General features: G+C 45.1%; 1 protein-coding gene and 1 long non-coding RNA gene across 8 annotated transcripts in view; one reads left to right on the forward strand and one right to left on the reverse strand.

The window, feature by feature from the left end:
* The first annotated feature begins 12,272 nt into the window (after nt 1-12,272).
* lama5 (laminin, alpha 5) overlaps nt 12,273-26,094 on the forward strand; it is a 120,210-nt gene continuing 106,388 nt past the window's right edge. For 5 of the 7 annotated variants that reach the window (XM_036008448.1, XM_036008447.1, XM_036008452.1 and 2 more), the window contains exons 1-2: nt 12,274-12,816; nt 20,297-20,449. In XM_036008448.1, the coding sequence (XP_035864341.1) occupies nt 12,505-12,816; nt 20,297-20,449 (465 nt within the window). In that variant the 5' untranslated portion in view covers nt 12,274-12,504. Of the gene's footprint in view, nt 12,817-20,296; nt 20,450-26,094 lie in introns of all 7 variants that reach the window. The other 2 variants (XR_004899078.1, XM_036008450.1) reach the window with 2 other exon arrangements.
* LOC116039176 lies at nt 16,340-25,525 on the reverse strand. Its single transcript, XR_004102276.1, has 3 exons — nt 25,445-25,525; nt 24,819-24,822; nt 16,340-16,354 (listed from the first exon to the last, which is right to left on the reverse strand). It is a non-coding gene; the product is annotated as an uncharacterized LOC116039176 (long non-coding RNA).

A 26,094-nucleotide genomic window follows, 5' to 3' on the forward strand; every position in this document is an offset into this window, starting at 1 on the left:
GGGCATAGCAGGACGTAGCAGGGTGTAGCAGGGGCGTAGCAGGGCACTGCAGGGCATAGAAGGACGTAGCAGGGCACTGCAGGGCGTAGCAGGGTGAAGCAGGGCATAGCAGGTCACTGCAGGGCATAGCAGGACTAGCAGGGTGTAGCAGGGGCGTAGCAGGGCACTGCAGGGCATAGAAGGACGTAGCAGGGCACTGCAGGGCGTAGCAGGGTGAAGCAGGGCATAGCAGGTCACTGCAGGGCGTAGCAGGGTGTAGCAGGGCATAGCAGGATGTAGCAGGGTGTAGCAGGGGCGTAGCAGGGCATAGAAGGACGTAGCAGGGCACTGCAGGGCGTAGCAGGGTGTAGCAGGGCACTGCAGGGTATAGCAGGACGTAGCAGGGCACTGCAGGGCGTAGCAGGGTGTAGCAGGGCATAGCAGTGCGCGGAGCAGGACCACGGCGACAGCTGCAACCATGATTTCGGTGCCATTCTAATCCAAGGAGAACTGCGGGCCGAAAAACAAAAGGACTCCGGGGAATAAGCTCCCCAGAGCTAAGTTAGTAACAAGCATTGTCAATGTGGGAATAACAGGGTGATGTGAAGGCAGGGAGGTTCCAGTGGTCATTAGGCCAATCAGTGTGGAGCTGATGGTCCAGTGGTGTGTGAGAGCCGTTTTAGGGCATCTTTAACCCCTGCCTCCAGTGATAGCTGTCATTAACTGCTGCTTTACTGCTTTGTTCCCACACAGTCTCTCGCTCTCTTTTTTCCCTTCAGGTGAGTGACTGCGCAGATGAGATGTATGTCATCATCGCCTTCGTCCCCTACCCCTCCCCCTCCTCTCTCTTTCCCTGGCTTTTTCCCAGAAGGCCTGGTTGGATCGGGACCAAGATATGTGAATATTTGCTTTACCTCCCATTTGCCTCCACTAAAAACCACTCAAACCACTCAAATGGCTCTTACACCGTCCAGTTCACATACACTGACCTGTAAATCTGCACATCCAGCCAATAGAAACGGCTGCTCAGTGTACGAGAATCCATGTCCCGTCCCCCAGGTTGAGAACCACTGTGCTAGGTATCCTCTCACCTTTCTCCCCTCTCTCTCTCTCTCTCTCTCTCTCTCTCAGGTGAAATGAGACTCCATTGAGTGTGCTCTGCTGTTCAGCCTTTTAATTGCATCCCTTACCATTTATGGACAAATGACTAACTGCTAGATGCCTCAAACTGTCTGCCGTGAGAAAAAACTCTCGACAAGATGCACTGGTGTGTGCGTAGACTCAGAGGAGGAAAGATTGTTTTGTTTTAAAAACCATGCTAAAATAAGGTGACCAGGTTTTTATCTTTGTAAACTTAAAACGGGGACACTGCCCCAGGGGCGTCACTAGACCTAGAGCTGGTCCATGGGCATGCTCCCCCTGTTTAAATGCATCAATCTGGTGCACTTTGAAAACAAATTCAGACAAGCCTCTTTGTAATTATGACATATATTAAAAAAAAAAAATACAACATAAATATATATATAATTATATTTTTGAAAAGTGATGTAGTACAACCAGCAGAACACTAATTATGTGTGAGGTAAGTTTAGAGACAAGACTATTTAATTATTAAAATATGAAATGTTTTTGGCAAGAAATGTTCCCCAAAATTATGATTATGCTTATTTTTGAAATGTATATGCTGTAGTACAACCAGCAGGGGGGCTTCTATGTGTGGAATAGTTTTGGAGACATGACTCTCTGTAATTATGACATTAATTTTTTTTTGGAAAACATATTCACCAAAATTATGAATATGCTTATTTTTTTTAAGTGCTGTAGTACAACTAGCAGGAGACAAGTTATAATTGAGGTAAGTTTGTAGACACTACCTTATTTAATCATTAAATTAATAAATATTGTTGTTGTATCTCTTTTCGGTGTTGTAGTTTGTAGACGGTCCCTAAGGTGTTGTAGTTTGTAGACGGTCCCTAAGGTGTTGTAGTTTGTAGACGGTCCCTAAGGTGTTGTAGTTTGTAGACGGTCCCTAAGGTGTTGTAGTTTGTAGACGGTCCCTAAGGTGTTGTAGTTTGTAGACGGTCCCTAAGGTGTTGTAGTTTGTAGACGGTCCCTAAGGTGTTGTAGTTTGTAGACGGTCCCTAAGGTGTTGTAGTTTTTAGACGGTCCCTAAGGTGTTGTAGTTTTTAGACGGTCCCTAAGGTGTTGTAGTTTGTAGACGGTCCCTAAGGTGTTGTAGTTTGTAGACGGTCCCTAAGGTGTTGTAGTTTGTAGACGGTCCCTAAGGTGTTGTAGTTTGTAGACGGTCCCTAAGGTGTTGTAGTTTGTAGACGGTCCCTAAGGTGTTGTAGTTTGTAGACGGTCCCTAAGCACTCGTCTTACTGCCGTCTCACCGCCGGTTGCTCGTAGAGACCAATGTTATTTCTCCAGGTTGGAGGACGGCTCGTTTTGATGAAAATGAGTTTGTAGCTCGTTGTTAACCTTACTACGGTAGAAAAGGTGCGTCGTTTGTGATTTAATAACATTTCGCTATAGAGTAATTGATCTCGGAAGTTTGAATCTGTGAATATCTTTTTAACTTTACCGAAGTTGAGCTCTGAGCAGCGCTGCTCTGGCTGTCTTGAGCCTGCGCGTGTAGGGTGCGCGACTACACGTTTGGTCACTGTTTTATTAGAATTTCGGGTCTGTCAGTCACAGTGAAAACCGGGGATATTTCCGGGGACAGCTCCAGCCGGGGACAGGTCACCGAAACCGGGGACGTCTGGTCACCCTATGCTAAAAGGCCATATTGAAGTTGAAGTATGAATCTGAAAGATATGTAACAAGACTTAAAGGACAATTCCGGCGCAAAATGAACCTGGGGGTTAATAACATATGTGTACCGAGTCGACTGTTCTCTGGGACATGTTTTCATGTTAATCTAATGCGTCTCTAGTTTTAAACAAGCTACCGCAAAACCGGTGGTTAGCTGCTAACGCTAGCTTTCGGGGCACTTGGTAAAACGCTATTTTATACCACTAACAAAGCTCAAAATAGCACCACATTTCAACTGTAGCATAATGAGGGTCCCTAAATGCAAAACGAAGGCGGCTGCGTGTAAACATGAACGGTCCTGTCTTTATAATCTATCTTTTTTAATAAACTGTCTGTACACTTACAAAGTTCTCAATGCTTGGGTTTACATGTAGGGACCCTCATTATGCTACCATGGAAGTGTGGTGATATTTTGAACCTTGTTAGTGGTGTAGAAATAGAGATTTACCATGTGCCCTGAAAGCTAGCGTTAGCAGCTAACCACCGGTTTTGCGGTAGCTTGTTTCAAGCTAGAGACGCATTAGATTAGCATGAAAACATATCCCAGAGAACGGTCGACTCGGTACATATATGTTATTAACCCCTAGGTTCATTTTGCGCCGGAATTGTCCTTTAATGTCAGCAGCCACACATGGCCCTGCGCTAATGCTGTCAACATAATGAAACTAAACAGCTGGATAATGACAGCTATAGATTCTGACCTGATGGGGTGGAAATTAATAAGGGCGCTTTCACACCTATAGTTGGTGGACTTGGTGCGACTCGGGGGTGGAGTTGCAACATTGCTGCATTTTTCATTTGGTTTGGTGTGCGTTCGACACGGTCGCTTGTTCATTGGACAAAATTTTGTCGCCGACACTTCTCTCAGAAATAATGGAGCGCCACGGTGAACAATGATCAGCTGACAGACAGCGATCGATGGCGAGATGATGATGATGATGATGTCAAACAGACGGCCATCCACAATCTCAGGCTGTTTAGTTGTTGAGTAAATGGCCAACTTGGTGATAAAAGTGCTTTTGATAGCCTATCTCTAAAACTCAAAGGATCCTGTTATTTTTTTCTTTTCTTTCATTGTTCTACTATGGCTCTATTTAAGTAGCTGTAAGTCCAAACACAGTGTGCATTCTTTTGGAGCCAAACTCTTAATCTGAATTAAATGCGAAACGTGTTTCTCGGCCTGTGGCAGGGAGCGCCCCGGCGAGTCACAGCTCGCCAAACAATGATCCAACATGAAGGGGTGGAAGCCCCTAATACTCCCCCCCCGAACCCCCTCACCTGGCCCCCTGCATACCTTTTACACACACACACACACACACACACAACGAACACGGTTTCAGCCTTGAAATAAGGGACAGGGAGCCGATATGGTCCTACAGCAGAACCATGTCAAAGTATACCCTTAATAGACTTTGACTGCATTTGTGCTAATACATAGTTATTACACTTTATGTGTTGTAACTTCTATCAGCAAGTTTTTGGGCCAGTCCGTGAAGCAGCTTCACATACTGACTTTCAAAAGAAGACCGTGTCCCTGATTATTGCATCACAGCACTGATCCAGTTTTAGGAGAAAGCAGTACAAGCAGCAACCAGGGCTGCATGTTGAAACCGGGATGTATGTACTATCGGGGCTGTCAAAATTGGCCAACAATTATGTTTGAATAATGCTTATAAAAACACATAGGTTTGATTATATTCGAATATCTCATTTTGTGCATTATGTCCATAAGAGGGCAAACCAACACGAGAGACAAACTACTCATAGGTTTATCTTTTTTAACATAAACCTGTATTTTAAAAGATCGACATACCTACACATAACAAAATAGGTACGTAACATTTTTATTTGTACTGTACATATAATAATAATACAGAGAAACCAATGATTCAAGGTATGAATCTTCCTGAAAATGCAACGAAATGTAGCTGACAGTGTCATCAACAAACTTAAAGATTTTTTGAACGTACACATGTTCCACCAAAACGAGTTCCTTCCTGAGACTATTTAACAGAGGCACCGTGGCTCCGTCCGGAGCTTAGCCCCGCCCAAGGCGATTGTGATTGGTTTAAAGAAATGCCAAAAACCAGAGCAGGTTTTTCTTCCATCCAGGAATGCTGTGTGGACTAGCCAGACCTTCTTCCACAGAGCTGTGGAGGAAGGTCTGACAAAGCGAGACTGTGTATTATCTTACGGTTTCTCTGCTTTGTGTTTGTCAAGCTCTCTGAAGTTGTTCTCTCTCCACGCCATAACTACTCCTCACTTCTCTTCTGTCTCTTGCCGTGCCTCTCTCTTTCTCTTCCCCTTTTCTATCTTTCCCATCTCTCGCTCGTCCTTTTGTCTGTCTTCAGAAGCCGCCCGGCTCGTTTCTTTGTGTCTCTTTGTCCGCTTTCAGACGCCAGCGGACTTCAAAGTAGGCCAGATCCGTGACAGGAGAGAAGGTGAAAGAGACACTGGTGAGAGAGAAAGAGAGAGAGAGAGAGAGAGAGAGAGAGAGAAGGAACGCATGCTGGACAGAGAGAGAGAGAGAGAGGGAAGAGGAGTTCAGAGCTCTTTACAACTATACAACAACAAATCAATGTAAAACACACACACACACACGCACACACACACAGGAAGCAGGACATGTGTCACGCGATAACCCTGGTCATCATGTGATATGTAGGTTTAGGTCGTTTTATCTAGCTAATTATTATTGTTAAATATTCTTCTTAAACGGACCACTTGTGGGCCATCGTCAAAGAAAAAATATGAAGTAAAAATCTGGACAAAAGGGGGGCACTTTGGCCTTGAGGGGCAAAAGGGGCAGGTAGCCCCCCCCCCACCTCTGCTGGTAAATTTGACAGCAAGATTGTGTGATATCACGTTTGGGGGTGTGCCTATTAAACCGAATGGCAGTTATTTTGTACAACATTTGGGCCTGAGAGTGGCACTTGAGGAAGAGGGGCGGGGTCACCACATATACCTTACTCTGACTGGTCTAAAGTGTCGGATGGACGGTTGGACCGAGCGACCCGCAGGCATCGATACCATCAGGATCTTTTCTTCAGGGGCAGGAAAAGCAGAACTCATGGGGGACAAAAGAGGGAGAGGGGGGAGAAGGCCCACCAGGAGTGTGTGGATTGAAGTGTCTTGTTGGAGGAGACAAAGAGAAGGGCATGTCGGTACCTGCCCCACACACACACACACACACACACACACACACACACACACACATTTTAGTCCGCTGTCAACCCCAAACATCCCCTCCCCGGCCCACAGCACTTCAAACATATCCGCCCTCAGCACTGTGTGTGACGTGTGTGTGTGTGTGTGTGCGCCTCAAAGGCCTATCTGATCCACAGTGTGAGGTGGAACATCCGTGGAATGCTGAGAATAGAAAAACAGTATTTACTCAATACTGTTATCTGAATATACTGAAGTTATGGCTGTGAAAGGGAAGGAAGGGGAAATTAATTGTGTGTGTGTGGCATGTGATAAGAGCATTAAGCATTTAGTTCTGACTGAAGGCAGATACTAACAGATGGATTTAGATAGAAGCGTCTGGTTTTCACTACATGGGTGAGGACAGAGCTGCTCCTGGCTCACGCCGACACTAAAGCCTACCTACACACGATCAAAGTTCAGATTATTGCTACTGACCTTTCAAGACGTAACCGGGACCAAAAGCAACGATTGCAATTGTTTGTGTCTCAGTGAGTGATGGGAACAACAATCTTTGACATTGGTCCAGTATTAAGAGAGATCGCTGCAGTCAGCAGAAACAAGGTACAATGTACGTTTTTTTAAACGGAGTCTGGTGAGTTAAGCGCTCGCTTGTCAACTTGTAAAAATGTCTAAGTTTAACACCCAACAAAGTGCATCCTCTCTCTGTAGGTAACATGCATTACCTGCAGGCCTAGGTAACATGCATTACCTACAGGCCTAGGTAACATGCATTACCTACAGGTCTAGGTAACATGCATTACCTACAGGTCTAGGTAACATGCATTACCTACAGGTCTAGGTAACATGCATTACCTGCAGGCCTAGGTAACATGCATTACCTACAGGTCTAGGTAACATGCATTACCTACAGGTCTAGGTAACATGCATTACCTACAGGTCTAGGTAACATGCATTACCTACAGGCCTAGGTAACATGCATTACCTACAGGTCTAGGTAACATGCATTACCTACAGGCCTAGGTAACATGCATTACCTACAGGTCTAGGTAACATGCATTACCTACAGGCCTAGGTAACATGCATTACCTACAGGCCTAGGTAACATGCATTACCTGCAGGTCTAGGTAACATGCATTACCTACAGGCCTAGGTAACATGCATTACCTGCAGGTCTAGGTAACATGCATTACCTGCAGGTCTAGGTAACATGCATTACCTGCAGGCCTAGGTAACATGCATTACCTACAGGCCTAGGTAACATGCATTACCTACAGGTCTAGGTAACATGCATTACCTGCAGGTCTAGGTAACATGCATTACCTACAGGCCTAGGTAACATGCATTACCTGCAGGCCTAGGTAACATGCATTACCTGCAGGCCTAGGTAACATGCATTACCTGCAGGCCTAGGTAACATGCATTACCTGCAGGCCTAGGTAACATGCATTACCTGCAGGCCTAGGTAACATGCATTACCTGCAGGCCTAGGTAACATGCATTACCTACAGGCCTAGGTAACATGCATTACCTACAGGCCTAGGTAACATGCATTACCTGCAGGCCTAGGTAACATGCATTACCTGCAGGCCTAGGTAACATGCATTACCTGCAGGTCTAGGTAACATGCATTACCTACAGGTCTAGGTAACATGCATTACCTGCAGGTCTAGGTAACATGCATTACCTGCAGGTCTAGGTAACATGCATTACCTACAGGTCTAGGTAACATGCATTACCTACAGGTCTAGGTAACATGCATTACCTGCAGGTCTAGGTAACATGCATTACCTACAGGTCTAGGTAACATGCATTACCTACAGGTCTAGGTAACATGCATTACCTGCAGGTCTAGGTAACATGCATTACCTACAGGTCTAGGTAACATGCATTACCTACAGGTCTAGGTAACATGCATTACCTGCAGGTCTAGGTAACATGCATTACCTACAGGTCTAGGTAACATGCATTACCTACAGGTCTAGGTAACATGCATTACCTGCAGGTCTAGGTAACATGCATTACCTACAGGTCTAGGTAACATGCATTACCTGCAGGTCTAGGTAACATGCATTACCTACAGGTCTAGGTAACATGCATTACCTACAGGTCTAGGTAACATGCATTACCTACAGGTCTAGGTAACATGCATTACCTACAGGTCTAGGTAACATGCATTACCTACAGGTCTAGGTAACATGCATTACCTACAGGTCTAGGTAACATGCATTACCTACAGGTCTAGGTAACATGCATTACCTGCAGGTCTAGGTAACATGCATTACCTACAGGTTTAGGCCATTTCATTACGTAATTCTTAACAAAACTGGCTTTTTGATTGCGCTAGTTCAAGTAAGAATTTTCAGTCATGTAAAATTTAGATTACTACTTTTATTTTCTAAATTTCATATTAAGCCTTCTCACAATGGATTATGGGATACCGAGGGCTGCAAAGAATCCAATGCGTTGACTGGTTGTATTCTTGCTGTTTGCATTTCTCAGCCACATTTGCTTTCATTACTTTTATTTACTTTCTTACTTCTTATCATACTTCCTTCTCTCCTTTGGCTCCCCCCCCCACCCCCCATCCCATTCATTCTTTCTTTCAAATTCCATCCTCTTCATTTGTACCCCCCCAGCAGGGGGTAGGTGGGTTCAATTGATGGAGCAGTTAGCCGTTGCCACGACAACGAGTGGCCTATCCCTCACCTCTCCTTGGGATCCAGGAAGTCGATTAGTTATAGAGTTGAGGAAAAAAAGACCGAGAGAAGGAGAGAATTAGTGAGGTGAAACGACAAGCCCTCTTCTCTTTCTTCCTAAAGGTAAAATGTCTGTTTGTGTCAAAGGAGTGTGGTGTCTTTGAAGAGAGCAGAGATAACAGCTTCAGTTCTCCGTCGTAAAGAGCTGTCTGACAGCAAGGTAAAGCTGTGAAAATATTCTAAATATAGAGATTTTTAGGTGTCTAAAACATGTTTAGCTGCCCCCCCCCCCGTCCACAGCAGGACATTGCTTATCTTCTGTGTCGGTACTCCTGCCTGCTTCTCCAAACTGGGGGAGTGCTGACCCCCATCTACTGTAGCTAACACACTGACTCTGGAGAAGTAGCTCATACAACCACACTTTAAAGTGCTCATATTCTGCTTTTTGCGTTTTCCCTTTCCTTTATTGTGTTATATATCTTTTTTTGTGCACGTTATAGGTTTACAAAGTGAAAAAGCCCAAAGTCCCCCCCAAAGGGACTTACCATCTCCAACAGAAAACACTGTTCACAAACTGCTCCAAACAGCTCTATTGTAGTCCAGCCTTTACTTCAGAGACAAACGTGGTCACTTTGGAACACACGTTATAATGCTCACCTAGCTGCTAGCATGGCACGCCCTCATACTCTGCTTCTGACTGGCTAGTAGTCCTTACCTAGCTACTGTCAGGGCACGCCCTCATACTCTGCTTCTGACTGGCTAGTAGTCCTTACCTAGGTACTATCAGGGCACGCCCTCATACTCTGCTTCTGACTGGCTAGTAGTCCTTACCTAGGTACTGAGCATGTGCGACTCCTAAAAAAGATATAACAGAAGTGAGAGGTCTCAGACCTTCCTCCACAGTGCTGCGGAGGAAGGTCTGGCTCTGGTTTATTGGCATTTCTTTAAACCAATCACAATCGTCCTGGGCGGTGCTAAGCGCCGGACGGAGCCACGGTGCCTCTGCAAAATAGCCTCGGGAAGGAACTTTCACCGTAAGCTCTTGGAAACTGTCACAGGCATCTTACAGTTTGTCAACTAAATGAAATATTATTTTTCACTGATAATGAAAATTGGTGTAAATCGCAACCCTACACTGGAGCCCAGGAAAGTGTCTCCAGTGTGACCTGTGAGCCCCCAAACAGCCCGTGGAATGTTCTAGTGTGCCAGTGAATGAAGCTCTGCTGCATTAACACACTGTCTCTAGACTCCTTTAAACTACGTGGAGGTCACTGACCCCTGCCCGTGTGTATGTGTGTGCGTGCATGTGTGTTGTGTGTGTGTGTGTGTGTGGTCAGAGGTCAGCATGTGTTCGACAGACGATGGAGGAAGTAGATGTGTGAGGTTTCTGGACTCTGGACAGTGTAGGCACAAACAAACATGGCAACAATTTCACCTGCCTGACGAAGGTATATTCACTTTCTGTCTTCTTTCTTTCTTTTTTCTTTTTACTTTCTGGAGGTCCACCAGTAAAAAAAAAGTTTCTGATATTAACATCCTTTCAAACCAAACCTGTAAATATTACGTTGACTCACCTGAGCAGCTGTTCTCTGTCTGTGTGTGTGTGTGTGTGTGTGTGGCAGAGAAACCCTTTAATCTTCTAAAGTGGTTCCTGTTGCATGATTAGATGGCGGTGTTCCAGAGTCCATGAGAAAACACACACAACACACACACACACACACACACACACACACACACACACACACACACACACACACACACAGCTGCTCAGGTGTTCCCTAAAGGTATACAAGCTTTAGCCCAAATACTGGCGTATCTCTGGTGCTCTGAACTTTTGTTCAGAGCACCAGAGATAATCTTCCATAATCTTTCCATATTGTAATTCTATGATTCCTCATGTGCTTTTTTCTGTTTCTTGTGATGACTCTTTGTAATTCAACAATCACCAGAAACTGTGCCTGAACCTGTTGTATTTCACTGTGAGTAACAGTGTGTGTGTTTCTCTTCAGATGTGGTATATGTGTCATTACTGAGCTACCAACATGGAAAAAAACATAGTCTGAAGTGGTCATACTCAGATTGTAGTCAGAATATGAGTCTGATACCGCTCCACTGGGCTGTGATTATGGGGCGTGTTTCAACCCAACCAGGAAAGAAAATGCCTTTGCACTCCATTGGATAGACCTACAACCAATCAGAGCAACGGAGTTGTAAAGAAATTCAACCCAAGTGCTCTTTGGCGACGTGGTTGACTACGTTACTGTTGATCATCGGTCCATCATCGTATAAAGCCCGCCCCCCTGACAATTTGATTGGTCCGAACAGCTCTGGTTCGAGCATATAGTTGCTCCACAACGGGTCAAGTCTGGACCCAACTTCCCGACCTCAAATGTTGTGGGCGGGGCTAGGTTCGACTGGCGTCCAGGCTAGGAAAAACACGCACGCCTATGATGAAGTTGTCATTTGCACCAATAGGCCTCTGAAGCAAGGTTACAATCGTTCACAAAAACTAGGTGGGGAAAAAACACTGTCGATAACTGATATAAAAATCAAAACGAGGCCTTACAAAAAAACGATAACTAGGCAAATAACGTTAAATCTTTCAGAGTTGACATTTCCTATGCCATAGACATATATAGTTTGCTGTGAAATCATTCTGGATCTTCAACGTGTAGGCTACAGGCAAGAACAGGAAGGAGAAAAAAAATGACCACGGCAAATAATAAAAGTTATGCAAATAAAAAAAACAATGAATCAATACCAAGAATGACTGCATATTTCAAATTCAAACCCTGATAGTGTTCTTCTGTTTCCTCTCACAGGGCTGGAGAATGATCTGTGTGTGTGGCCGTCTGTGTGTGTGTGTGTTTGCATGTTTGTCACCTGGCTGTGTGTGTGTGTGTGTGTGTGTGTGTCTGGATGCACATTCTCTCTGTTTTTGTTTCCCATGTGTTGTTTTGCCACTTGGTTGGGTGCAGCGATGCAGGAATGTCCAATTAATGAGACAAAAAGAAGAAAGAAAGAAGACTAGAGAATGAAGGAAGCTGGAAGGAAAAGAGCGGAAGAAAAGAGAGAAAAGAGGGAGGACGAAAGAGACAGATACGGGAAAGAAAAGTTGGAAGGAAGCGAGGAGGAATGAAGTGATTGAGGAAAGAAGGACAAGAGGAGAGGGCGTAATACATTCTGAAAAAAAAACTGTAGGCCTATCAAATCAATCAATCAATCAATCAATTACAGGAATAAAACATAGCATACAGTAAAATCAGATTACATAAGGTTACATAAAAACAGGAGGAGGAGAGGGAAAATGTCACACATGCTGATGAAGACCCCAAAAAGCTAGTAAATGGACCTTGAGTTTAGGTTACCTTGTGTTAGTGTGTAGTGATTTGGCCTGTGTACTTCTGTTGGTTAGGGGAAACGTGTATATGTATCACTACACGTACAGTATTCTGACAGGTTGAGACTGTTAGCACCACAGCTACACTGTAAGACGACAACTCCAATGGATCCAAACTCGCTAGAGCTGTGCCCTCCTCCAACCACTGGGGACGGGCCAACAGAGAGGGAGGGAGAGGGAGGGTAACTGCACATTGAGTTGCAATAGGTGCCTGGTGGAGCGACACGGAGAGAGGGAGAGAGAGAAAGAGAGGACACAAACCTCGACGCACCGCTCTGCACTCTCCCTTAATTTCTTTTTTGCAACCCATCTCCCTTACTTTTCCCTCTAAATGCTTACTCTCCTACAGTAGTTCACGGCTCATCTCTTCTTACACTCCGGTTGATTTATATCTCAAACTTCCCCCCCCCCTCCCTCCGTCGGAGCGGACCGAGCGAACAGGTGGAGATGATGTCGAGCGGAGCGGCGCTCGGCGCTGCGCTCTCCCCGGCTCAGCGCACCCAGGCGCGGTTCGCGCTGCTGCTGTGGCCGCTGCTAGTGACCTGCTTCTGCTGCTTTCACTCGGCGTGGGCGCAGGAGCTGCCGACCAACGGGGTGCACGGCTACAGCCTGCACCCGCCCTACTTCAACCTGGCCGAGAGCACCAAGATCACCGCCACGGCGACCTGCGGGGAGGACGACACCGGCCGCAGCGTGCAGGACCTGTACTGCAAGCTGGTCGGAGGCCCGGTTTCCGGAGACCCGAGCCAGACCATCCAGGTGAGCGGGGCGGGGGGGAAACACTTCAGAAAAGTATTATCCATACGTGCTATATTGCTGCTCAACACTGAGTCAGACACTTTGTTGGATCCAAAGTTTGGATTTTCCTAAAATAAGTGTTTCCCACCGTAGGGCTACATGCAGTTTTATCCCCCATAATACCCTGATACTACAGTATTTCAGGTATATGTTTGTGGTGCGGGCTCCATTTTAGTTTTACAGTGACGTGATGTTCCTACAGTATGTCTGTATAGTAGAGCTGCACAAATAATCGTGATTTTCAAAAATATGGTGAATCATATTATATCAGTCACAATAATCGCAATTCGATATTTTCCTCATATGGTGCAGGCCTACTCTATGGTAGCATTAAACACTCAGGGTGCATTCCTTTACGAGCCCTTATGAGTGATCTTATTTCATTGAATTTGCAGCTTTTGATAATACACTATATATCAGTTTCCTCTAAGGACATGGTCGTATCAGATTTGCAGTAGACTTTGTAATGACGTTTGTATCCTCTGTGGTGTCACTGTGATCTTCCCCAAAAAATCTTTTTTCAAGAATGTCACAAAAAAGCGGCAAATTATGCATCACAACTATGAATCACGTTCCGTGGCCACTTTATGTTCAAATATCCACTCATACAGCTGTTATATAACAGATATTTCTTATAGTGTACCCTACTGGTCACTGCTGCTGTTCCTACTGTTGTTTTCCGATCACCAAAACTGCAAGTTTGATTCCCGTTTGGTGATGTTAGAGCTGCTGCTGGATGCCCACCACTTCAACTGCTTTCAGACTAGAGAGCTGAACAGAGGGGGGTCAGCAGTGTGCAATGAATCTCTGCTCCGGCCAAGTCATTATTTCATGCACGGCTTCCTTTGTAGGACTTAACACAGGCCACTTACATAAGGACGGGCAGCACTTCCCTTAGAGTGGACTCCATAGGCTACAGCTACTGATAAAGGTTTCCACATCAGGCTTTATGTGTGTGTTTTTTATGACAAGTTTTTAATATGATGATGAGCGTGGTAAAAAGCCGTTGTGTTTGATGTCCAAGCCTCCGGGCGTCACTAATTAACACACAAAAGGGATTGTTGCAGTTTCCACGGGTTAACCATTAAAGCAACCCTGTAGGCGATAACATGCAGGCTTATTGCCTCCTCCCTCCCTCTCTCTCTCCTTCTCTCTCTCTCTCTCTCTCTCCCACCCACCTGTTCTCCACATTCCTCACAGTGACTGACCCGTGTCCTCCAATCAGAACGCGGTTTATCCGCTCCGTTACTGCGAGATTATCCAGACCCGAGCGCTGCTTCCTCCGCCCTTCTTACAGATACAGATACAGATACAGATACAGATACAGATGGCTTTATTTATCCTCAAGGGGCAATTCAGTTTCTACAGTCCACCGAAAACATATACACACATTCATATTGCCGGTCATCAATGACAGAGGAAGCGCAGTAAATAAAAGGCACATGGGAAAGTGGAAGATCCACAAGTATACAACAACAAAAAACATTTGAAATAAGGACTGACTCTAGACGATAAAGTACGATCAAGAGACGAAAGAAAATAATAGAAATCAATAAAGCGCCGAGTGTATTGCACATCATTTTTGGTGCATAATGCTTTTCATTGAAGGCAGTTACTACGCATTCAGCAGCTAAAATGCAGAGGGAATGAAGGATTTGGAGTAACCGTAATAGTGTGTTCCATTTGTACTCGAGCTCGGAACTGGGACAAGCTCGCAGTACGACTCTCTCTGTATAAGAACGCGGCTGACCGCGTAGGGAGGAGGTCAGGGGGGATGGGGGGGGCATTAACATACAGAGAACGGAGTTCGCTTCCCGGGGAAAACAAATGACTTTCACCCAGGAAATGCATGTTCCTTTGGGGGTGTTTTAATACAAACCACAATCATTTTTCTAAACTTAACTCGTCTTTTCGGTGCCTTAAACTTAACCTTCGTCGCCGCATAACACTAAACTTAACCGTAATCTCCGCCGAAATGACCGGCAGCTCGCGGTGCTCTGTACCCAGCACACAGTCACCTACTCTCGGGGTAACTGAACCACCAACTACCGCTGAGCTGACGGAGCTCCATGCCAAGCCTGCAGCGGCACCGGCTGCCTGTTGTTATTTTACGGATTTATTTCAAATGAAATCCGTTAAATAACCGAAAAAGTGGATTTCGAGATCCTTTTGACGTTTAGTGTTTGCAGAGCATTTGATATGCGTGCTCATGAGTCCCCTTTTGAAGTGAAATGGAAAGAGCTCAGAGATCAAGATAAAGATATGAGATGCATGAGTAAACAGCAGGCAGTCTGAAGTGGTGTTTGATTGTGAAGACTGAGAATGAGGCCTAGACAAAAAATAAAGTGCCCTGAGGGGGATTCCTTCACACTTTTAAGTTGTTGATTCAACTTTAACTTTAAAGACACATACAAAAAAAAACAATGCCACCTTACACTCCAAGAAATAAATCTGTAAAATAACAGAACAAGTTGCAGAGGCTAGGTTATATATATTTTCTGAGTAATTCTGTTCGGTTCAGCTAGATTCTCTGCAGGATTCTGCAGTACTTGATCCCGACCACATTTCAGCCACTAAAGCGACTCCACACTAAGGATTACAGCGCGTATTGTCTCATCAGAGTTTTCATTCAGCCTTTCTCCGACCTGCCTGCTCGGGGGAAAGTTTTTTGGTTGAAGTGGCCACGTTGGTGCATAATTAGCTCAAAATGAAGCCACGAAATCTGGTCATTAGCTCCAGGAATGGTGCATTATGGGGTTTGAGCGAAGGGGTTTTGCCCACTTTGGCTGGGCTATTGTGGCTCGGCCCACTTTGTCGGGTTACTGCAGCCCCCCCTGAACAACACACACACACACACACACGCACACACACACACACACACACACACACACACACACACACACACACACACACACACACACCTCTGTGCTGAGGTTAATCCTGTTTTGATTTGACAGCCAGACGTGAGTGTTTTTATTAATTAAAAGCAGCAGGAGGGGGCTGTGTGTGCGTGGGTGCGCGTGTGCATGTGTGCGTGTGTGGGTGTGTGTGTGTGTGTGTGTGTGTGAAGCAATACTACTGACATTCCCATTCGCCTCAGCTGTGTTTACTGTTAATTAGCAAATGCTAACACGCTAAACTGAAGTGGTGAAGGTGAACATGTTAAACATTATAGCTGCTAAAACAGCAGCATGTTAGCATTTGCATTGTAGAATGCTGCTGTGAGCAACAGCGTTTAAACAACTGAAATGATCTCAGTTTCAGCACCATTTCAGAACTAATCTCGGTCTACACTAACACGCCTGTAAACGCATACTGCAGACCATTCTGTACGTTAACATGCACATAACTTGCATGCACCTTATTCCGAAAAAGACCATAGCAACGCACAGAGCTGGCCATAAGCCGCACACAGGTCGTAAACGGTTGCAAACTGCGGTAAAAACCCAGATTGAGACGCATATTCTGAATGCGCTGTATACATGTCCAAAGAGTGCCTCTAAAACCTGAATAATACCGGCATATCCCACATGCAATATTCGGGAAAAGGTCTTATTCGGAATATGCTGTTAACATGACCTGTATAATAGTGGAATATTGGTGTGCCATGCAAGATGGAAGCAGGAGAGAGAGTGAGACACAGAGGGGAAAAAGACATGTCATACCGAAAGAGTCAAAAGAAAAGCTGCGCGTTGTGTTCAGAGAGGAATAAAGATTGATCACATAAAGTGGCAGGTGTTGACTGAGCAATCCTTTGTCTCCCTCTGAGTGAGGAAGACGTGTCTTCAGGGCAGCGCTGGGGAGTCGTGCTCATTCACCAAAGGTGGAGGGAAAGAAAGAAATAGAGAGAGAGAGAGAGATGACAAACGACTGAATGATAGAGTGTGTAACGCACAGGGAGAGGGGAATGCACTCTGCATGTTCAGTTCCAGGTGGTCTTTTTTGTCGACGTGCTTGCTTGTTAAGAGGAAGAAGTGAAGAGAGGATGGACCGTGTGTAGAGAAAGAATGAGTGACGGACAGGAGGAAAGCCGACTAGGGTTGCCCGATGTTGACCAAATGTGATATTGCAATGTTGAGCGTGAATGTTGCGAAACCGATGTGCATTCTGATTAGGGCTGAACGATTAATTGCATTTGCGATAATATCGCGATATGTTAAAATGCGATTTCCTAATCGCAAAGGCTGCGATTTGGTCACATGACTCGCGAGAGCAAATCAGTCTGCACTCCGCAGAGAAAGCATCAACTTAGCACGCTAACGCTACGTCATACCTTGAGCAGATTTATGTCATTCAAACAACTCTGAGTTGTAGTTTAAAACTTTTACAGCCATTTTAATAAAACGAAGGGTTTTATTCTGGCTCGAGTCCATACGTGCAGTTAATGGATACAGACACGCAGAACTGAAGGCTCAGTTGGCAACGATTAGCTCTGATTAGCGGTTAGCTCCGGTTAGCTCCGGTTAGGGTTAGCTAGCTCCGTTATAAAGATATGAGTGGAGGAGCTGCCACTGAGAGGGGTAACAACCAGACTCTGATAAATGACGTTCGGGGAGCTTTCACAGCAGCGTGGCCACGGTGTTTCAACAGTTTTATTAGTACAGTTAATCCCACGGCAAGAACACCAGCAACTAGCTAACGTAACGATAGCCTCTCTGAACAAGAACACCAGCAACTAGCTAACGTAACGATAGCCTCTCTGAACAAGAACACCAGCAACTAGCTAACGTAACGATAGCCTCTCTGAACAAGAACACCAGCAACTAGCTAACGTAACGATAGCCTCTCTGAACAAGTGCACACGGCAGCACGCAACTTCACGAGGGGGAGGGGCTGGAGGCAGCTCCTCTCTGTGCACTGTAAAAAAAATACACGTGTGTGTGTATATATATATATATATATACACTATATTTTTACTTATTTAACTGTCTAGTGTGTAATTGTGTGTTGTTCATACTATAAAATGATTTATTTACTTACTAATTCTGATATTCTTAAACATATATGAAAACACAAAAGTTGAAAACACATGAAAATACATTAAAGGTGCCGTAACTAATTGTGAAGATCCAGGACTTTTGAAACATTTGAACATCGCCAACTTCTCAGTCCCTCCCCCCCTTTCCACTAAAGCCCAAAACGGTCTCCTAAGCCGTTTCACACTCTCTCTTTCTGTCCTCACGCTTCTCGTTTCCTTCGCCGTCTCTATGCGCATCTCGCAAAATACACGGAATATTGCATACTTTTAAGTACATTTTCGATATTGATGTTGCACAACGTGAAGTTGCAAAAAAAACGATATTGAGTCGGTATATCATGCACCCCTAAAGCCTAAAAAAAGATGAACAATTTTTTGATTTGGTAACCAACATACAAAACATACAACTCGCAACATGAAACTACCACCCACAAAAAAATCAAAAAAAGATGACACAGCAACTGCAATATTCAAAATCCTTCAACAAAATAGTACCAGAATAGACAATAAACCAAATGAACATATGTATAAATGACAACACCATGAGCCCATCATACAGGTCTCTCCCCAGCACAAGGCTTCTTAGGAGCCCTCCAGAAAGTCCAGCTACTTTCCCCAGCACCCCTTCATTCCTCTACTCTGCCTTGTTCTTTAGTGATGTCATACAGTATACCTGGGGAGGAGATCAGCTTCACATAATGGTTGGTTACCTCCATTTCTCAGCGTTCAGCTGCTGATTGGAGGGAATTTCCTGCCTTCTTTAAAGTTTTGAAGGTACTTTGAACTGCTCTGTGGTCCCAGATCTGAAAGACAACATGACAATTAGTATTGGAAGAGAGGAAAGAAAGAACACAGACACAGAACACCGAAAACAAATGTCTGTACTCAAATCCAATTGAATTCAATTGTGACAGTGTCACTGAGGGGGATATCTGATCAGTTGTTCCCTCAAATGAGTTGGGCTGCCCCCTCTAAGTCGATTAGTCGATTAATCGATCATTTTGGTCCTAGTCAATTTGTCATTTTTTTATGCAATTGTCATGATCAATGACTTATTTCCAAGAAACCTATGAGCACGTCTCTGGTAAACAACGACACAACTTAAAGGGTTAAATTATGAATGATTTTGACTAAAAGTTAAAATCAGATGAATGAAGGTGATGGATAACGACAGATATGTTATAAGGTTAGTCAGGATAATGCTATAAAATGGAATAAAACACCTAAAATTCAATGAAAGTGAAGATCTGATCCTTCATTTCACTTGTGAAGAGCGTTGTATGGAACCGTCCATGTTATTTTGGGGGCGGTTTGGTCGAAAAAAAACCTCTGACCTCAGTGACCTGCAGTGATTACATCTCCTGACCTGGGCTCGTGTTCAGGTCCACACTTGTTTAGTTTATGCTAACGCTTCCATAGCCGGCGGCGGTGGGGTCAAACGCTCAGACAAACCAAACGGGATTAGCAGAGAATGAGGAGAGGCTTTAGGGAGCAAAGAGGCGGAGAGGACACTTGAAGTGGTCACGTCTACCTCTGCCTGAGCACAAATTATTAAAGCAATGCCATGTTTTGGATTGTGGGACATGTTCACCTCCCTTCTACACCCTCTATATCCACACTTTAAGTCTTCTCGCCTCTGCCATAGCGCTGTGCTGAACAAACTATCTCGCTGACTTTGTATAGATCCGGTGTCATCGTAAATGTGGTCTTAATGTTTGATCTATTTGTCCGTGTATATTGCCATGTGCATGAAACAGACTGAAAACAAGTCTGTCTGTCTGTCGGGCGGGCGGATGGGCGGTCGGTCTGCCTTCCAGGCAGCCATTTGTTTGTATGAAAATGACCCGGCAGAGACTTTAACGTGCAGGAGAAAATGTTGTCGTTGTCGTGGTGAACATTATGGCAGGTTCTATTCTAGTTCAAGTTAGGTTGTCGTTGTGTGGCGCAGAAATGAATGGAAACCAATGGCTGCGCCAAACAGTCATACTGAGGCCCAGCAAGGTGACATTTATGACACGTTAAAACCTGCTAGCAGAAAAACAATAGAAGCCAGAGCCTGACTGTTACAGTAACCTGAGTGGAGTCACTTCTCTGCTGGAATATAGGAAACCTGACCCAGGTAGCTGTTGGGACAAACTGTTCTAACAGAAATCTCTTCTATTCCTAGTAGTTTACTGAAACGTTCTGCTGCTGTTTTCGGTGGCTAGATAGTGCTGTAACCTAAAGACTGTTGGGTCAAATCCCAACCAATGTATCCCAATGGCGCTATGATCGGTTTAAGCATCTGCGCATATAATAATAATAAATATATATACATATATATATATATATATATACAGTACATATATTAGACACATGGCATGGTGAATTCAGTTGAATCCTCGGGATGAAATGAAAGGACGATGCATGACAACATGACATGGATGACAACTTGAAATTCTCCTCTGCGTCTGTCCTCCTCAGGGCCAGTACTGTGACATCTGCAGCCATGGCGACAGCGACCGCGCCCACCCCATCACCAACGCCATCGACGGGACGGAGCGATGGTGGCAGAGCCCGCCTCTGTCCCGCAACACCGACTACAACCAGGTCAACGTCACCCTGGACCTCGGACAGGTAAGGACTCCTTAAATATACTGAAACACACACACATGCACGCATGCACGCGGGTTGTCTGTATCGCCATGGTTGTTGTTTGTCAGGACGGTCTGGGATCCATTTGAGATCTGTGTGCTGGGGTGCTCTGCTTTCACTCTTTTTCTGTCCAAAAGTGCCAAGTTTAAAGAACACCACAAAGAGTTACCTAACAGTTTTAGGGCCCCTATCTTGCCCCCAGTGCAGCGCAACGCAAACCCAAGTCTCTTTGCTAGTTTAAGACCGACCCAGTTGTCAGTTTCCCGTCCAGCACCCACGTCGTTTAAATAGCAAATGCACCTGCACCCATCTGTGGCCCATGGGCGTGCTGGTCTTACAGGGAGGTGTGTTCAGGTGCATTCTGGGCGTGCTGGTCTTACAGGGAGGTGTGTTCAGGTGCATTCTGGGCGTGCTGGTCTTACAGGGAGGTGTGTTCAGGTGCATTCTGGGCGTATTACTATCTTGAGGCAGTGGGAAGTGATGGCACCATTAACCAACAACAACCTGGTCTAAAGTCAATAACGCAGCATTTCATTGTTATTTTAACAGAGCATTAGTAAAATGATCCTAGGCTCGTGCACAGCGCACGCACACTATGCTTGTTACACACACAGGGACTGTAGGGAATGAATAAAAATATTATGGTGTAAATCCTCCATCATAATAGCAATGCTCCAAGGTCCAAACGCGCCTGGCTTTTAAAGGGAATGGGAGATGATCTCTGATTGGTTGATTGCATGTTACGCCCAAAACTCACCTCTGATTAATGAAGACACTAAGTACAACCCTTTAGGACCATGTGCCCTTTTTTCTAGTATTTCAGCTTGACAGTATGCTGTGTGAATGTTTGTTGTAGAAGACGTTTCTACACCTGAAGTTCTGTTCTCGGTTCTCATCGACTTGCCTCTTCTTGTGCTGTGCGTTTTAAAAATCTTCCATGTTCTTAGCAGGAGCTCCTGTTTGTTCTAGCTGGTGGTGGTGTAGTGAATCCATCGGAATGACACACACTCACAGGCACACACACACACACACACACACACACACACACACACACACACACACACACACAGTACAGAAAAAGTCGAAGTCAACCTTTGTGTGTTCCTGAACGTCGCTCTTGAACAACCATTACGTTTCTGAATGCGACTCTTTTGTGCCAGGCTCTCCTGCTCGAGTGCCCTCCTCATTCATGAGCACTGAGGCATTCCCTATGTGTGTGTGTGTGTGTGTGTGTGTGTGTGCACTTGTGTCCGTGACTGGAGTGTTTTCTGTCATTCAGTTTCCCTTCTCTCTTCCACCTATCGTCCCTTTTCTCCTCTCTCTCTCTACTTTCTTTCCTCTTCTCTCTGAGTTGAAAGGGAGGGAGCTGCCACTGTGTGTGTGTGTGTGTGTGTGTGTGTGTGAAGATTGTTAAAGCTTTTGAAAGCCTGTTCTGTGGAACTAATAAAAGAATGAATAAAAGGTTTTTAAAGAGGTTTTTAAAATCATGTTTGCATTGGAGGGAGGAGGGGGGGGGGTGTTTACATGCACACCAATATTCCACTATCATTCAGACTATGACAATATCCCGAATTTAATACAGGTCATGTAAACAGCTAATTCTGTTTGGATATTCCGAATAAGGCCTTTTTTTGGAATTTAGCCTTTTCAAATTCTATTATGTGTTGTGTGTGTTGTGCGTGTTCTGTATGTGTGTTTGTTCTGTAAATGCGTTTGTTGCGCGTATTGTGTGTGTTGTGCATTTGTTGTGCGTGTTGTGCGTGTTGTGTGTGTTGTGCATGTTGTGTGTGTTCTGTGTGTTCTGTGTGTTCTGTATGTGCGTTTGTTGTGCGTGTTGTGTGTGTTGTGCATGTTGCGTGTTGTGCGTTTGTTGTGCGTGTTGTGTGTGTTGTGCGTGTTGTGCGTGTTGTGTGTGTTGTGCATGTTGTGTGTGTTCTGTGTGTTCTGTATGTGCGTTTGTTGTGCGTGTTGTGTGTGTTGTGCATGTTGTGCATGTTCTGTGTGTTGTGTGTGTTGTGCGTGTTCTGTGTGTTCTGTATGTGCGTGTTGTGTGTGTTGTGCATGTTGTGTGTTGTGCGTGTTGTGCGTGTTGTGTGTTTGTTGTGCGTGTTGTGTGTGTTGTGCATGTTGTGTGTTGTGCGTGTTGTGCGTTTGTTGTGTGTGTTGTGCGTGTTGTGTGTGTTGTGCATGTTGCGTGTTGTGCGTTTGTTGTGCGTGTTGTGTGTGTTGTCCATGTTGTGTGTGTTCTGTATGTGCGTTTGTTGTGCGTGTTGTGTGTGTTGTGCGTGTTGTGTGTGTTCTGTGTGTTCTGTATGTGCGTTTGTTGTGCGTGTTGTGTGTGTTGTCCATGTTGTGTGTGTTCTGTGTGTTCTGTATGTGCGTTTGTTGTGTGTATTGTCCATGTTGTGTGTGTTCTGTATGTGCGTTTGTTGTGCGTGTTGTGTGTGTTGTGCGTGTTGTGTGTGTTCTGTGTGTTCTGTATGTGCGTTTGTTGTGCGTGTTGTGTGTGTTGTCCATGTTGTGTGTGTTTTGTGTGTTCTGTATGTGCGTTTGTTGTGCGTGTTGTGTGTGTTGTCCATGTTGTGTGTGTTCTGTGTGTTCTGTATGTGCGTTTGTTGTGTGTGTTGTGCATGTTGTGTGTTGTGTGTGTTGTGCGTGTTGTGTGTTGTGTGTGTTGTGCGTGTTGTGTGTTGTGCGTGTTGTGCGTTTGTTGTGTGTGTTGTGCGTGTTGTGTGTGTTGTGCATGTTGCGTGTTGTGCGTTTGTTGTGCGTGTTGTGTGTGTTGTCCATGTTGTGTGTGTTCTGTATGTGCGTTTGTTGTGCGTGTTGTGTGTGTTGTGCGTGTTGTGTGTGTTCTGTGTGTTCTGTATGTGCGTTTGTTGTGCGTGTTGTGTGTGTTGTCCATGTTGTGTGTGTTCTGTGTGTTCTGTATGTGCGTTTGTTGTGTGTATTGTCCATGTTGTGTGTGTTCTGTATGTGCGTTTGTTGTGCGTGTTGTGTGTGTTGTGCGTGTTGTGTGTGTTCTGTGTGTTCTGTATGTGCGTTTGTTGTGCGTGTTGTGTGTGTTGTCCATGTTGTGTGTGTTTTGTGTGTTCTGTATGTGCGTTTGTTGTGCGTGTTGTGTGTGTTGTCCATGTTGTGTGTGTTCTGTATGTGCGTTTGTTGTGCGTGTTGTGTGTGTTGTGCGTGTTGTGTGTGTTGTGTGTGTTCTGTATGTGCGTTTGTTGTGCGTGTTGTGTGTGTTGTCCATGTTGTGTGTGTTCTGTGTGTTCTGTATGTGCGTTTGTTGTGTGTATTGTCCATGTTGTGTGTGTTCTGTATGTGCGTTTGTTGTGCGTGTTGTGTGTGTTGTGCGTGTTGTGTGTGTTCTGTGTGTTCTGTATGTGCGTTTGTTGTGCGTGTTGTGTGTGTTGTCCATGTTGTGTGTGTTTTGTGTGTTCTGTATGTGCGTTTGTTGTGTGTGTTGTGCATGTTGTGTGTTGTGTGTGTTCTGTGTGTTCTGTATGTGCGTTTGTTGTGTGTGTTGTGCATGTTGTGTGTTGTGTGTGTTGTGCGTGTTGTGTGTTGTGTGTGTTGTGCGTGTTGTGTGTTGTGCGTGTTGTGCGTGTTCTGTACATAAAAAAACGGAATATTACGTGCATGTGAACCGTAGTCGGTGATGCGTAGCCATGGCAACATACTGGTACTTGGTACGGGGCTGTTAAGTGCGGAGCGAAGTAAAAACAAACTCCGATGCTGTGTGAGGATTAGAGCCACGTCATAGAAGGTATCGAGTTCTGAGTTTAAAGTCAGAATTATTAAATTGAAGTCAGAATTCTGAGAAGAAAGTCATAAATCTGAGGGGAGAGAGAGAAAGGAGGGGGGTTACCAAGTTGCAGTTTTGTCTGAAAAGAATGTAGGTGGGCTGTCTGAGCCACACACACACACACACACACACACACACACACACCTAACCCCCTATACCTCTGGCTGAATGAAAGAGAGATTGGAATGCCAGTTAACCTGTCTCAACCTGCAGGGGGGGGGGGGGGGGGGCTTGTTAAATGACCTCAAACTCCTCTCTTTCTCTGGAATAAACTGTCACTTTTTTCCTCTCAGGACAAATTGCAGCACCTCACCAATTTCACTTAAAACCAAAATACACTTGATTGATACCAGCAAAAGCGCCCGCAAGCACAACATATGGCCAACTAACAGTTGGACCTAGACCTAGAGAGCGAGCGAGAAACCTTTTCGCCGATTCGTCACTAGAAAGGCAGCTGTAGCAAGCATCTCACTATCACTAACGTTATCCACATTCCTATTAAGCAATCTTTGGTCTGAACTGGGCTTTTTACGGCGCGGCGAGGACTGGACTGTGAGCCTGGCAGTCGAATCGGGCTCATTCGATCGTGGCGTCGAATATTGAACTATTCCGGGGGTCACCCCTATAGGCAAGATATAATGATATTTTGGACAAATAGTGTAGCTGCAACTCAGGACTTCCAGGAATGCTGCACCTAAAATGTCTTTCTTCCTTTTCTCAAGTCTTGGCCTTTTAAATAAGGAGTTCTCACGCACTCTCTCTATATCCGTCCCACCCATTCAGGCCTGTATCTTTTGCAGATTGCACACAGCCCGTAATAGACCGTTTCTATCTCCTCTACCATTCCTGTCGTCTTTCTTCTGCTATCTCCTGCTCTCATTCCTCTTCACCCTTATCCTCTCCCTCATTCACCTCTGTTCCTTATTCTCCTCCTACAGTCATTCTCCACCCTGCCGTTGCTGAATCTGTCTTCATTTCAGACCCACAAAGGTCAGGTTGACAGATTTTCGTCAGATTTTAAGAGGCCGTTCGTCACGCTAACTTAATATAAGTGCACTGATTCGCAAGTCAAGGGCTAGAACTCCACCAATCAGACTGGTCGTTGAGTCCGACTGCCCGCCCTCCGACCCAGCAAGTCAGGTCGGCCGAAATGAAGGCCGACAGCACGGAACTCACCGAACAGACTCGAGTCACCGAACTTGCCAGACTGTCCGAAGGCCGATTATGAGGTTGGTGTGGCCGGGCCTTTACAGCGCCACATAACCATATATGTCTTGCGTTGTTCAGAACCGTATCTTACGAGTTGGGAGTGACAAGGGGTTGATTGTGCAGCCCCAGTTGAAACCATGTCACGTCATTATTTTTCCTGTCTCTCTATCTCCGTACCCTGAGGACGGCAGGGGGAAGAGATGGCAGGGGGGATGACAGCTACCTGATGAACTCTAGGAAGGATGTATAAATCATGCAATGAGGTCGTTCCCAGTTCAACACAACTCACCTTTGTCCTGTACGTCTAAGCTCTGATGCAATGTTTCCAGTGGTGGAATGTAACTGAGTACGTGTACTCCAGTACTTGTACTCCAGTCCAAATGTTGCGCTACTTGTACTTTACTTGAGTATTTCAGAGAGTAATATTGCACTTTTTACTCCACTACATTCATATGTTACAGCTTTAGTTACTAGTTGCTTTACACATTAAGATTTCTGCACACAAAACACAGATGTGTGTGTGTGTGTGTGTGTGTGTGTGTGTGTGCAGTTTACGTTAACGCCTCAGGTATGTGATAGTGGAAGGGTTCTGTAATCACAGGTAAGGGGGGGT

This window comes from Sander lucioperca, chromosome 12 (assembly GCF_008315115.2).
Source record: "Sander lucioperca isolate FBNREF2018 chromosome 12, SLUC_FBN_1.2, whole genome shotgun sequence".
Taxonomy (NCBI): domain Eukaryota; kingdom Metazoa; phylum Chordata; class Actinopteri; order Perciformes; family Percidae; genus Sander; species Sander lucioperca.